Genomic DNA, 12,752 nt, shown 5'->3' on the forward strand with positions numbered 1-12,752 from the left:
CTGGCATGCCAGTAAATGAAGCCACTTCTAAAGACAAAGTATTAATTGTTGAGACATCCATCTGTTTTGTCACATATAGGTCAACTGCAGAAAGGGAGGTTTACATGCATGCTACAAGGGCAATTTCTGTTCTGTTCTACAGTGCTGCATGCAAAGACATTTTCCTTAGTAAGCAAACACCATGTGGGAGATGCTACCTTTGCCTTCTCAGCATGGCTTACTGAGCTTCTCCAAAAGAGTTGCCTTAGTGTTCCCACCTAACACATGAACTACTTTTTGAGATCTGTGCGCAGCAAGGCAGTTACTTCTGTGTTTACTGCCAATGGCATCCAACGTGCTCCTACTGTGGAAATTTCCTGAACATACATGAAAGCGTAACCTAGAGTACAGACGCTAACTACTACTTCTGGATGAGCTTGCTACTGACTCTCTGAGGAGATGACTGAGTTCCTCAGTCCCCAGGCTAGGGATCAGGTATAGATCCAAAACCTCTATGAAACTCAGCCACTAGATGAGGTGAAGCTCCTTTGCTGTGTAGTGATAGGCGTGTACCTCCCCACGTAACTCCTATAGGCTACAGAGAGAATGGTATTAAATCAGGACACTTACCATCAGACTCTCTCACCACCACGGTAAAGTACTTCACAGCTCCATTAGTATCACTAAACCAGCTGCAGTTAAAAGTAAAGTTGATGGAGGATTTGGTAATCAGCACCTCTTTTTTGTTCACTCGTATGTCTGGAGGTGGCTGAGGGGGACCTGAGTAATTGAGGAAAAAAAAAGAGAAAGCATTATCTATGTATTTGCTGTGAGCTAGGCCTAGTAAGGGAAATGCAATTTGTAATAAAGCTCAGCTGACTGGACTCAAGTCTCTGTTCTGTTCTCTTTGCAATCAAGAAAGTGTCTTCATCTCCCACAGGGAAACTGCCAAAGGATGAAACAAGCCAGCAGTGAGTTAACCACAGTAACAGTGGCAGCTCCTCAGCAGGAATTCCTACAGAAGCCCACATGGAAATGCATTAAAGTCTCGCTAAATCTATGAAATCAGAAATTGTAACTGCTAAAAATGACACAAGTTTAAGCCAGGTATTTGGAGGCCACTTAGCACACTCACTACAGGAAGTTACCTATTTTAAGCATCTAAATTTCTGCTTGCTTTTCCAGAGGAACAGTCCTGAGTCAGTCAGACACAGCATTCAACTACAGAGTTCCATTTTCCAGACTGATTGCAGAATTTCCATAGGAAATGCTCTTCGTATGATAGAAAGCTATACCTTGAACAGTGACACAGCCGAAGTAAACTGGAAAGTGAAGTACATATGGAAAAACCTTCAGAGGACCAGTGCAGCAAAAGTGGGGATTTTAAGGATCTACATTTCTGAATCTTTTAAAAATTTGTATTACTGAAACTATATTGCATGTATGGGAAACATATCAAGTATGTAAGCAGGTGGCTAAACTTCAAAAAGGTTTTAGATTGCAAAAAGAAGCAATAATTCACACATTTATACGTTGTTTAGCTAAACCTCTTAGAACTACAAAGCCTAGCTGCAATTTTTTTGTGTTCTCTTGACGTAGGGCCTCCAGTGTTAACCAGAGTCTGGGAGAGCAGCACTGTTCAAAACAAATAAGAACGAATATGAAACAGGTGACCTTCAAATAGGACTCAGTCTTACTTCTTGTGCAAATAGGACTCAGTCTTACTTCTTGTGACATGAGTAGCTAGTTCTTACTATATCTGAACTTGTAGCATCCTTTGTGGTACAGGAAGGAGATGACATTGTTGCAATTAAAAGGCAATTGATGGGGGAAGGGAGAAGGTTGGGTTGGTGACTGAACTCTGTAGCTTAGTTCACTAGCTCCCAAACCAAACATAATTTTTATGATCTAGCATTTCATACAAATGTGGCTTTTAATAAGCAGCTATAGAGGCATGACTGACTACAGACTTCCTGGTCATCCTGTCCTTTTTGAGAAGTTTAGCCCTGGACTGGTTCAGGCCTCTATGTTGTGCTGTGCCACTGAATCCAGAGGTACTGCAAAAATTGGAGCAGCTCTAGGGCCAGCAACAGCAGGTTGTTGACCGTGGTGATGCCTGGCTGTGCAGAGGCACCCGCAGATGCTACCACTACCCTCCACTCAGCAGCCTACGAGTGAAGAAATTGAAGAAGCCGTTTCAAAGCACATGCTACGGAAATCTGTAATCCTCCCTCAGGTATAACTCCTACAGGTGATTTGGTCAGGTAGCACCTCAGAAGAGTGCACAGAAAGCCCTAAGTGGACCCAGTGCCACAATCCATTCTTACTGATGGATATTTGTGCTGAGGATGGCTACCATCTGTGAGGGGAAACAGCCAGGCACACGAAGCCAAACAGCAACCATGAAGATAACTAAAGGTATGTGATGATGAGGACATCTTTGGTGCTGAACATCCGAATGACACAATAATTTTTCATGTTTCTTAGGGTGTATTTCATGAATGAGCCAAATAAGCAGGTCTGGCAATGTAATGAGAGGCAATATAGTTATAATCTCGCACTGTTTGTCACAATGGGACCAAAGGACAGGTTGACTCTATTTTGGCCAGCAGATTACAAGTGCCATACATTGGTGATTATGGAGTTCAGAACTTCTTTTGCTGTCTAACCAACATACGCAATTGCTTATTGCTGCTCACCGCCTCCCTTCATGACAACTCTGAATTCCACTTACGGTCAATCATTGTGATGGTGCTGTCTTCAACTACTTCACTCGTCATGTCTGCAGAATGCACCTTGATGGACACCAGATACCGCTTGTGAGGAACAAGGGTCATGATACTAAGCAGAGATTTGTCTTTTTCTATCCTTTTAGAAAATTCCACTTCGCGAGTGTCCATTTTTTTGCATTCGACGCTATATCCATCAAAGTCAGAATCAGGAGGAGTCCAGGAACATGCAATGGCAGTAGAGGTCTGGGGCCGACAGTGAAGACTTTGTATCTTGTCTGGTTCTAGAGGAATGTTGAGAAGTTGAAGCTCAGTGGGAAAAGGGACAGACATCATACACTCTCTGCTCACCCTACAGCCTCTAGATTCTACATCAACCGTTTGATCACAGCAGGAGGCTGGGAGCCAGAATTCCCACCTCTCCTGCAAATGTGGACTGCCTGATTATTAGGCAAGGCTGTCAGTTAATTAACTCATTTCAGACATCTGAAATCAGATCTAGTGACACCAGCCTCATCAAGTTTGTGAAGATTCAGTAATTATTTGTGAAAACAAGCAAACAAAACTACTTGCTGAAGTCTCAACAAGAACAGCAATACTGCAAAACAATGGATTTCTAGAACTCTGTTACAACTTATTTGGAAGTTACATGTGGTCAACAGTATCAGTCAGTACTGATACTGTCATCTCATGACTGAGCTGGTTTCCTAGGTAGCATGCGGTGTGTCCATATTACTAAAACACACCACAGAAGTATGCTTTATCCATGTAATATTGGAGTAGCGTTTATAACATGTGACATGTAACAAAGATGGGATTTCCCTTTCAGGTGGCAGACATCTACGTTTAAGTGATTAAATACAGGTGAAAGAGGTAGCTATGCTTTTATTTTAATCAATATGCCAAATGAATTCTAAAGAGCAATTCAGCTTACTAAATACAGTTGTCAATTTGGAGCTGAATCCCACCCTGAGTGACATGAAGGTTTGCCAACGCTCAGTTATTTTTACAATTTCAGGTCACTTTTTCAAATCAGCCTACTACTGAGGTTGGTAGAGACAGCTAGAGATGATGTGGATCCACAGACACAGACTGAAACATGGACAGAGCAGTGAAACACTGTGGTTCCAGTTTCAAATCTAGTATTGCAGGGTTTCATTCAACCTTCCTGTCCGATTGTTCAGAAAGATTTTGATTATTTCAATATCCTCCTGTCAGAGAAGTCTGGATATTCAGCCTTATTTTACCCCTGAAGCTGATTGATTCAGGCTCTGCGACCAAACAGCCCCTCTCTGGATGTGAAGATTGTAAATACATGTTCATTTTCAATCTTTAAACAGTTGACCTTGCACACAGCAAGGGCTTAGAATCTAGCTGAATTCATTGCTGTCATTCATGCATTTATTAATGGAAATTACTGACTGTGAAACGAATTGGTAAGATTTAACAGTTTTGCATCTTCTCCAACTGAGTGTTAGAATGCAATGGAAATTGTTACTTACTTGTTCTCACACTTGCAGACTGTGACTGACTGTATGTCTTCCAGCTGTCGCCACTGACAGTTCTGACACTGAACTCATAGAGTCTTCCTGGTCGCAGGCCATAGATGATGCGTACTTTAGATTTGCTGCTGCTGTAGGGATTGAATACTGTGAGGGGATCCTTTGGAAGCCACTGCAACTCAAAATCGTCATAGTCTGTCCAGTCTGGAGGACCCAGCCAAGTGATTGATAAAGAAGTGTTTGCAACATCAGTAAATGATACAGTGTTAGGAGGGCTAGGTGCTACACAGAAAGGGGGGGAAAGGAAAAAAAAAAGAGATTCTTAACAAATTTTTACACAAGATGAAACATATATTACTTTCTTCATGCATCACAAAGTGGTTTATATTATCCCGTGTACACAGCCAGTTACTGCATGTGTGTTGATGGTAGTGACTTTCACAGACATTACGTATTCCTGAGCCTTTGAAAGAAGAACAGTGCTGAACAAAATCACACTACATTGGTTTAATACCCTTAAGGATATCCTTTATCTTCACACTTTCAGTGACTCTTACAATAAATCCTCCTTCAGAGTAAGTCTGTTGAATAGTTGAGAACTAATACGAATTCTGACAGATGGGTCTAAAGAAAAATCCCAAAGCTTTTGTGTCTTTTACCTGTTCTTCCTTCAGCGTTTGCTGTGTTGGTCAGGTCACCGCTGTGAGTCACCACAACCAGAGTGTACTTTCTGCCGGGAATGAGCCCCTGGAAATGCCACTCTTTCAGGTCTTTCCTGTTCCATGTTTCCTTCTGTGTCCCATTTGGGTTGTAAAGATTCAGCTCATAGAAGTCAACATCTCCTGCTGCTGGACCCCAGGTGAACCACAGACTGTCTGTCATGTTTCGGTTGGATGCTTTGAGACCAACAACTGGGGCTGGTACTGAAAAAAGGGGATAAATATTACTTTATGTAGAACATCCTTAGGGTGAGGAGAAGCAACAAGGTCAATCAGACCTTACACTTATCCTGTAATGACAGTCATGTAATAAACTAGACAGCCACCACAGCTGGCCAAAAAGCCAGGAAGCATCAGGAAGTATATCTCAATAGTTTCCTTCCTTATTTTGAACTGCCACTGTCCTCAAAAGAGGCTGAAATGTTTATAATAGATAGTTTTGCAAATGTTAAACAACTTTTTTGCAGTCAGTGTCTGGAAACATCCAATTCTGAGGTAGCTGAAGAAAGTGCACCACTGTCCAGAGGCAGTCCTACACAGGGTTTACTATATGGTGCCTCAGAGGATAAAGAAAGGTTTCACAAGAGTGTCAGGGCTGCTAGAGCTGCTTAGGAAACTCTGCTTCCCACATGTGGCTGAACAAACATAGAACTGCAGCCAGAGCTCCCCATGGAAAACAAGTTTTATTTCTCTGGTATACTGTCTACCCCATTAAACCTACTTGCTTTGACTTTTTGTCTTTTGCACTCATAGACGAATATTGCTTTTAGGATGGGAGACAGCTGTTTTGCTTTAAGGCTTAAGCAGCATACATTGTCCTCCCAACCTGAGTACCTGGAAACTATTGTAAAGGTCTTTGCTTCATTTTACCTCTTCTAATCACATCATTCAGAATTTACCTTCTTACTAGTCTAATGCTTTTCATGTATAAGAGCTAATTTTGATATTTCTCATAGTTGTTCTGATCTAGCATGAGCATCAGACTCAGACCAGCTCACTGGTGTCCCCCATGAGCACCACACTAGAGACAGATGGTTTTCTTAGACATTCTTGCCTGTTCTTCCAAAGACAGAAGACTCGTTAGTGAGGTCTCCACTGTGGGTAACAATCACCATTCGATACATCCTGCCTTGCCGCAAGTTCTGGAATGAACACTGATGGAGGTGCTGCTCTCCTGAAATCCTGGCATGAAGGGACTTGTCTGGGTTGTATAGGAAGATGTCATATGAATCAAGTTCCCCTTGCGAGGTGGTCCAGCTGAAGGACAGTCGGTCAGTGGTGTTCTCTGTGACCTTCAGATTTGTGACAGCTGCTGGAACTGTAAAGAAGGATAAATGCAAGAGTAAATATCAAGGTGTCTAGCCACTAAGCTGAACCTTTAATAAAGTAACAACTTATGGCTGGAACACATTTCAATTAAGCCACAAGTAGCTAAGTAATGTCAACAGCAACTTTCAGAAGCAAGGGAAAAACATTTATGAGGTGCCACTGAGTCTCACCAATACAAAGTTTGTATGTCCCAGCAGGCCTGGTTCTCCAGTCCGTGCTTACATGGAACTGTCTGTCAGTTTCTACAAGGAGCTTTGAGTGAAGACTGCAAGACTTGGCTCTAAGTTTAGAGGTCTGTATTCACATCAAATCCTGCACTAAGAGCCCTGAGACTGTGAATTAAAAGCTTGATGACAATAAAGCATTTGGGTAGTTCCATAACAGACAGACTGAGGGAAGCACTCAGCACTTCAGTTTAATATCCTTATTATGAACCATGGCCACATTATTATGCTAACAGATTTTAGATTCACATACCAAGCACATATCAGGAAAAATAATGCATAAATATCTGGAGCCTGTTCCAACTAGAATCTTTCCAGAATCAAGATATACAGATGATTCATATATTTAATGAGATCTGACTGAGGGAACTATAAATAAACCAAGATGTTCTAATTACCTGTTCGACCAACAGTTTCTGCTCGTTTACTGAAGAGGCCGCCACTGACTGTCAAAACTTGTATTTTATACTTCTTGCCAGCTAATAAATCTTCAAATTTGTGCTGTTTGGCAGTAGCTGGCTCTGATTTGTTGCTCAGGAGGATTCCTTGCTCGTTCAAGAGCAGAATGTCATATCTTTCAGCTACACCAGGAGCTTTCTGCCAGGTTACTAACAACGAATGACTGCTGTAAGCATGATGGGCTAGTAGTTCCTGGACAGAGGCTGGAACTGGAAGCAACAATTAAAGGCAGGACATTACCAGGTGAAATATGTACCATTCAATACACAACTGTGAATACAGTAATTAATAGAAAATATCTTTATACATTTGCGTGTTCAGCTGTGGGAAAAGGAATGTCTGTACATGCGTCTACCCAAGCAAATAATTCCTAGACATAAACACAATCAGATGAAGTTACAGAGCATCATGGAAATCTGAATTGAGCACGGAGAAGCAATAGATATATATATATAAGTTATCATGAAAAGAGGGAGAAGGAGAGTCAGATGAACTGACTGAAACACTTAAGAAAGATATGTGAAAAGAACTGAAAAATAAAGCGGTAAACTGGTGCAAAATTGTGGCACAGAATAGAAAATGTTAGCCAGCAGCTGTTGCAGGCCACAGCAAACACATGCAGGGGATTAAAAACAAGGCGTTCCACTGTTTTGTGTGTTCCAACATGCAGTATATTGGGACAATACATTGTCTAACAAGCCTTGACCATGCAATGGGCTCTGCTAGAACATAGTATTTGACTACATGAGGCCCTGCAGATGTATGCATTGGATTGGTACAGGCACAGGACTGGGGAGGGATGAAACTGCATTCACCCTATGAAGGCACTCTTTAGGCTGGGGACTTGAATTCCACACACATTCACCCAAGTAATGCTACTCACATGACAGATCTCACTGGTATTAACAGAGCCATGCCTAACTGTTTGCAAGAGTGAGGACTCATGCTCTTTGATATAAAAACTTCTCATGAGTCTGGGTGTCCCCATATCCAGTGGTACATTCATAAACACTATTAAATAAGGGTCAGCTTCTGGGAAGGCATAATGCGACGTGCTCCTTGTCTCAAAAGAAACGTACTTGTTCTCCCAAAAGCTGCTAAGCTGTTGTGCAAGGTGCCACTGTTAGATTGCACCACCACCCGGTACTGCTCCCCAGCTTCCAACTTGTGAAACATGTGCTCAGAGACATGTTTGGAGACACTCTGAGAATCAAGCTGATGGTTTTGCTGAAATATAGTCACTGTATAGGAATCAACATCTCCACCTCCAGGAGTCCAGCTCACTTTCAGGCTGTTTGTCATGCCATTAGGTGACACATGAATGTTCCTGACCACACTTGGAACTGGAAAAAAAAGGGAACACAAAGACACCTGCTCACAAATTGCCTGTTTGATTCAGACTTTTTAATTCCTACTTTTTTATGGCCACAGCAAACGATTTAAAGGACAAAGAGCATTTACAGGTACAAGTAATTTCACTCATGGATAAACACAAGTAAAGCTGAAGACATTTCTGTAGGATTGTGCCATTTTAGAAAAGCAATTCTATGTGTTTACAAGAAAGTAAAGAAAATGTAGGTTAACAGAAGAAAGTTTCTATGGTCTTTTACCTGGATAACCTCCCTCTTCTCCAAATTATGCTTTAGAAACATCTCAGAAAATCAAAGCTCTTTATGTACACTTAGTTAGCCATTTTGCAGTTATAATCTCACCCAGTCATTTCAGGTGGGTAAACAGAGGCATAAAATAGCTTCAGTGATTTAGCTAGAGATACTGAGCAAACAACTGGCATGCATAGGAATAACAGAAACCCAAACACTGACATTTCAGTACCATTCCTATGCAACAAATCAGATTATCTGCCAACAATCAAATATTGGTAACCATGACATTTGTTTATTAAGCACAGATCAAGTTGGCTGAAGTACTAGCGTGATTTTCAATGAGATCTGCTGTCTTTGTGCCAGTGTTACAGGAGGTCAAATACGATTTTTTGTGCTTCATTTTTTCCTCTAGAGAAGCCTCAACACATCTTAAATACCACTTTATTTCTTACTTGTCAGGCCTTCTATGAAAGTAGCACGTTGTGCATCTCCACTGATGGTCAAGACAAGAATTTTGTATAGACGTCCTGGAGTCAGAGCTGTGAACCAATACTCCTCAATGGTGTTCCCAAGGAAAATGGGTGGGAAGATCTTCATATCATTGAAGAGGAGCTGAATCTCATATTTATCAACATCCCCCTCAGCCTTTGACCAAGTTACCTGCAGATCTTCTGTGCTCCTGTTACTAAGAATCAGTTCCTTCACTGACTCTGGCACTGAAGAGGTGAGAAGAAAGATAGGAAACTTCTCAGTACTTATTACCAGATGACAGTAAAAAGATAACAGCTCTGAAGCCATGCTCCTGAGCTAAAACTTTTTATTCAATTTCCCAGGAAAAGCAGTAGATTGCACTTATTTGCAAGGGTTGCTGTTTGTAGTTTGCACCATATCTAGCACTGGAAGGACCCATTTCAGAACAGGGAATCCACAATCTATCAGCAATAAACGAATAATAACGGACCCTGCAGGGAGTTTGCATAGCCAATAAAAATTGAGTAGGATCTGCATGTACAACTGCGGTGCAAAGAGGCCTGAACTAGTGGAGACCCGAGGCAATCCATCTATGCGATGCAGCGCCACACTGTGCAGTTCCCAATCAGTTATTTTTGCCCAGTGCTACATTGGTGTTAATAAACTCGGTTTCTTAGCATGGCTTATTAGCTTACATGTAGAGCTAGGTGAGGACAGGCAGATTGCATCCAGACCTCTGCTGGCTCACAACTAGCCACCTTACCACTCTTGCCCCATGATCTCCAACTCCAGTTCTTGGGGTAATTTCAGTATAGTGAGGTCTAGCCTATCTTATTCCTTACATATTTCCATAACCAGAAAAAACTGACTTGTACATTCTGGCACAGTTTAAAATACTAAGCTTATGTGGAAATTGGTACAATTAGTTTTGTTTTCCGTGTTTCAAGATTTGCTTTCCAAGTTCACAGCACAGGTCTCTTCTTTCACTTTCTATATGTCTGTAACTTAAACACTGATCATAAACTAAATAATGCTTTCCATATTTGGAATGACACACATTCAAAGAGTCACGCTCAACATTCCATGTTAAAATCAGACCAGATTTTTGAGACCAGGTATGGTAAATAGAAAAAAATCCTGGAGTGTCTCAGGATGTTTCCAGGGTGTTTACTTACTTGTTCTGCCATAGATCCTTTCACTAGTTTCGTATTTCCCACTCCGTGTACTGACCGTGACACTGTACTGCCTCCCTGGGACCAGATTAGTGAACACACATTCATTTTCATCCTTTGGGACACTTTTTGTTTGGATGAAATCGTTGTTGTTCTTGATGATTACTTCATAATTATCAAAATATCCAGAGGCATGTAACCAGGACACCTTCAAGTAGTCACTTCTGGCTGAATTGCTGACAGTAAGTCCCTGAACACTTGAAGGGACTGCAAGAAAAAATACAATTAAAGATGTAGAAAGCAATAACTTCCTGAAGAAACAGGAGTTGCTGTAGTGGACTATATCTGTGGTAATTACCAGGCTTTTCTGAGGAAGTTGCAAAAAGACCACAATGTGGATTTAAGCAATACCCTACTCTCTATAAAATAGTAACTGCAGTTTCCAGGCTGCTTTACGTCATATGACAATGGTTTGGCTTTCCAATTTTTGGTCTTTTGGAACCTGGTCAGTTTTGCTTATAGCAGTGAGTTCTACAGGTTCACACTAATCCTGAATTTGCTTCTCCTCATTTAAATGGCTGTCACTTGTATTTTCACTTACATCATGAGAAGACTAAAATTGCACTAACTTGATATTTTTTGTCGTTTTAACACCCCTTAATATCTTTATTTTATTCTACTGGTTTACCAAGTGTAAAGTCTCAAGTCTTTTTAAGCTTTGAGGAAGTTTCTATCATTATTGCCACCCTTCTCTGAAATTTCTCTATTCCTGTTATAATCTCCTTGAACACTGCATGACCAAAACCATAGACATGGGTGTTACATGAGCAAAACCAAGACATGGGTGTTACTCATTTATGTGACTAATATTTTAGTAGTTAGCCTGTCCTATCCCATTCTTTCAGTGTTTGAGTAACTTTTTGGGGAGATGTTCTGCAGGATATACTTGAAAAGCCAAGTAGAGGGGTTAAGGGCAGGAAAATGCATTTGAGCCAAAACTGATACATGATTTCTGCTCACTCACAAGGACTGACACATGACTTCTATTCATGCTGAAGTAATTTTTTATGATATAAAGCAGCAGTAGGGGCATAAGAATAAAGCTAAGTCTGTAAAGCTGTAATTTTATAGTTTGACCCTCCAACCCCTATTCACTCATCCCAGTTTGGTCAGATATCGAAAGCTCATTGATAATGGCTACACAAAGTGGTTATGGTGACTTGATTTGCTCAGAGGCTCTCTTTACCTGTTCGTTCCTGGCTGAAGGAATAATTTTCGTACTTCCCACTCTTTGTGGTTATCATCACATTGTAAAGCGTCCCAGGAGTAAGGCTGCTGAAGGAGCATTCACTGAAGGATTTGGAAATGGTGAGAGTCTGAACAATCTGGTCATTGTGAGAGAGTGTTACCAAATAACTGTCCACATCTCCAGAAGCTGGCAGCCAAGAAACACTGAGGTAGTCACTGCGACCTGAGTTATTTACTGTTACTCCAGTCACACTGGAAGGAACTGTGCAACAAAGAGGAAGAAACAAAAGAGCTTTAACTAGCCAATTCCTATTGTTGTGAAAATGCCTGGAATGCCACCCTGAAAAATAAGCAGTCTGGGACTCCTGAGCAGCTCTGCACTGACTCCCACTCAGCAGCACTCATCTGCTTTTTTGAAACAGTAAAGGAAATTGTCTTTGGTGGTATGAGCCCAGCACTTCTAAAATCCCAAAAGATGAGTTATCCTCTCAAATTGCCGTTCAACAGTAATAGCAATAACTACTGAGGCTTGTATGAAGTTGAGGCCCATGGCAGAATGTGTTTCATTTACAATGAGTTCTCTGACGCCTAGTGGCCAAAACATGAATGCAATTTGTTTTTCAAGCCAGCAAGGTGAGCTCAAAGGCTCCACATTGCCAGAACTACCATCACTCAGGTACAAAACTATCAGTTATTACAGGAGCAGACCTTAATCATAATGAACTGCCACACTTTCACTGGACTCTGACGTACTGAACTGACTTACCTCAGTAGAGGGGCTGGCTATCAGCTGTCAGAGTCAAAAAAATTAGAAGATTTTACAAAATATGTTTAGGTACTTTGAGCCTTTTAGTGTTACTCTTCTCCAGTTGTTTTTCTTTTTTTTTTTTAATTTTTTAACCCGAAAATAATTGTTTTCAAGGAGAACATTGAGGCAAACTGCTGAATGCCTGGCTGTTGCCAAATTCACATAAAGGGTGAAATTGCACTGTGTTGTCAGTTTTTCCCTCTATCTAAGTATCTGAAGGACTGGTATTACATTTTATGAGTCATTAAACTTACAGAATTTGATGTAATAGTAAATTCTGTCCTATGCAGTATAGAAGGGCCTCATAATGAGTAATTAACCCTGGTGGACATTCTTTAATGGACTGGAGAAAAAGAATGGGTCATAAGAGACTGAGACATAAATTCATCGCACCACCTTTAGGCAGATAATTTGTATACCTACGTAAGGAGCAATCACCCTATGCTGTCATCTAGTCAATGGAACAAGAAAGTCCCTTCCAAGGAGTGATTCACCTACCATAGCTGTA

At 41.1% G+C, this 12,752-nt stretch overlaps 1 protein-coding gene across 3 annotated transcripts in view; it reads right to left on the reverse strand.

Annotated features, from left to right (window-relative positions):
* Nucleotides 1–12,752, reverse strand: part of PTPRB (protein tyrosine phosphatase receptor type B) — a 66,368-nt gene that overhangs the window by 18,725 nt on the left and 34,891 nt on the right. For 2 of the 3 annotated variants that reach the window (XM_074870568.1, XM_074870570.1), the window contains 10 exons: nucleotides 11,435–11,698; nucleotides 10,192–10,455; nucleotides 8,998–9,261; nucleotides 8,021–8,284; nucleotides 6,881–7,150; nucleotides 5,984–6,247; nucleotides 4,870–5,133; nucleotides 4,211–4,492; nucleotides 2,714–2,992; nucleotides 610–759 (listed from right to left, as the gene is read on the reverse strand). In XM_074870568.1, coding sequence (XP_074726669.1) covers nucleotides 610–759; nucleotides 2,714–2,992; nucleotides 4,211–4,492; nucleotides 4,870–5,133; nucleotides 5,984–6,247; nucleotides 6,881–7,150; nucleotides 8,021–8,284; nucleotides 8,998–9,261; nucleotides 10,192–10,455; nucleotides 11,435–11,698 — 2,565 coding nt within the window. The remainder of the gene's footprint in view (nucleotides 1–609; nucleotides 760–2,713; nucleotides 2,993–4,210; nucleotides 4,493–4,869; nucleotides 5,134–5,983; nucleotides 6,248–6,880; nucleotides 7,151–8,020; nucleotides 8,285–8,997; nucleotides 9,262–10,191; nucleotides 10,456–11,434; nucleotides 11,699–12,752) is intronic. The other variant, XM_074870569.1, reaches the window with a different exon arrangement.

Source organism: Strix uralensis, chromosome 5 (genome assembly GCF_047716275.1).
Source record: "Strix uralensis isolate ZFMK-TIS-50842 chromosome 5, bStrUra1, whole genome shotgun sequence".
In the NCBI taxonomy this organism is placed as follows: domain Eukaryota; kingdom Metazoa; phylum Chordata; class Aves; order Strigiformes; family Strigidae; genus Strix; species Strix uralensis.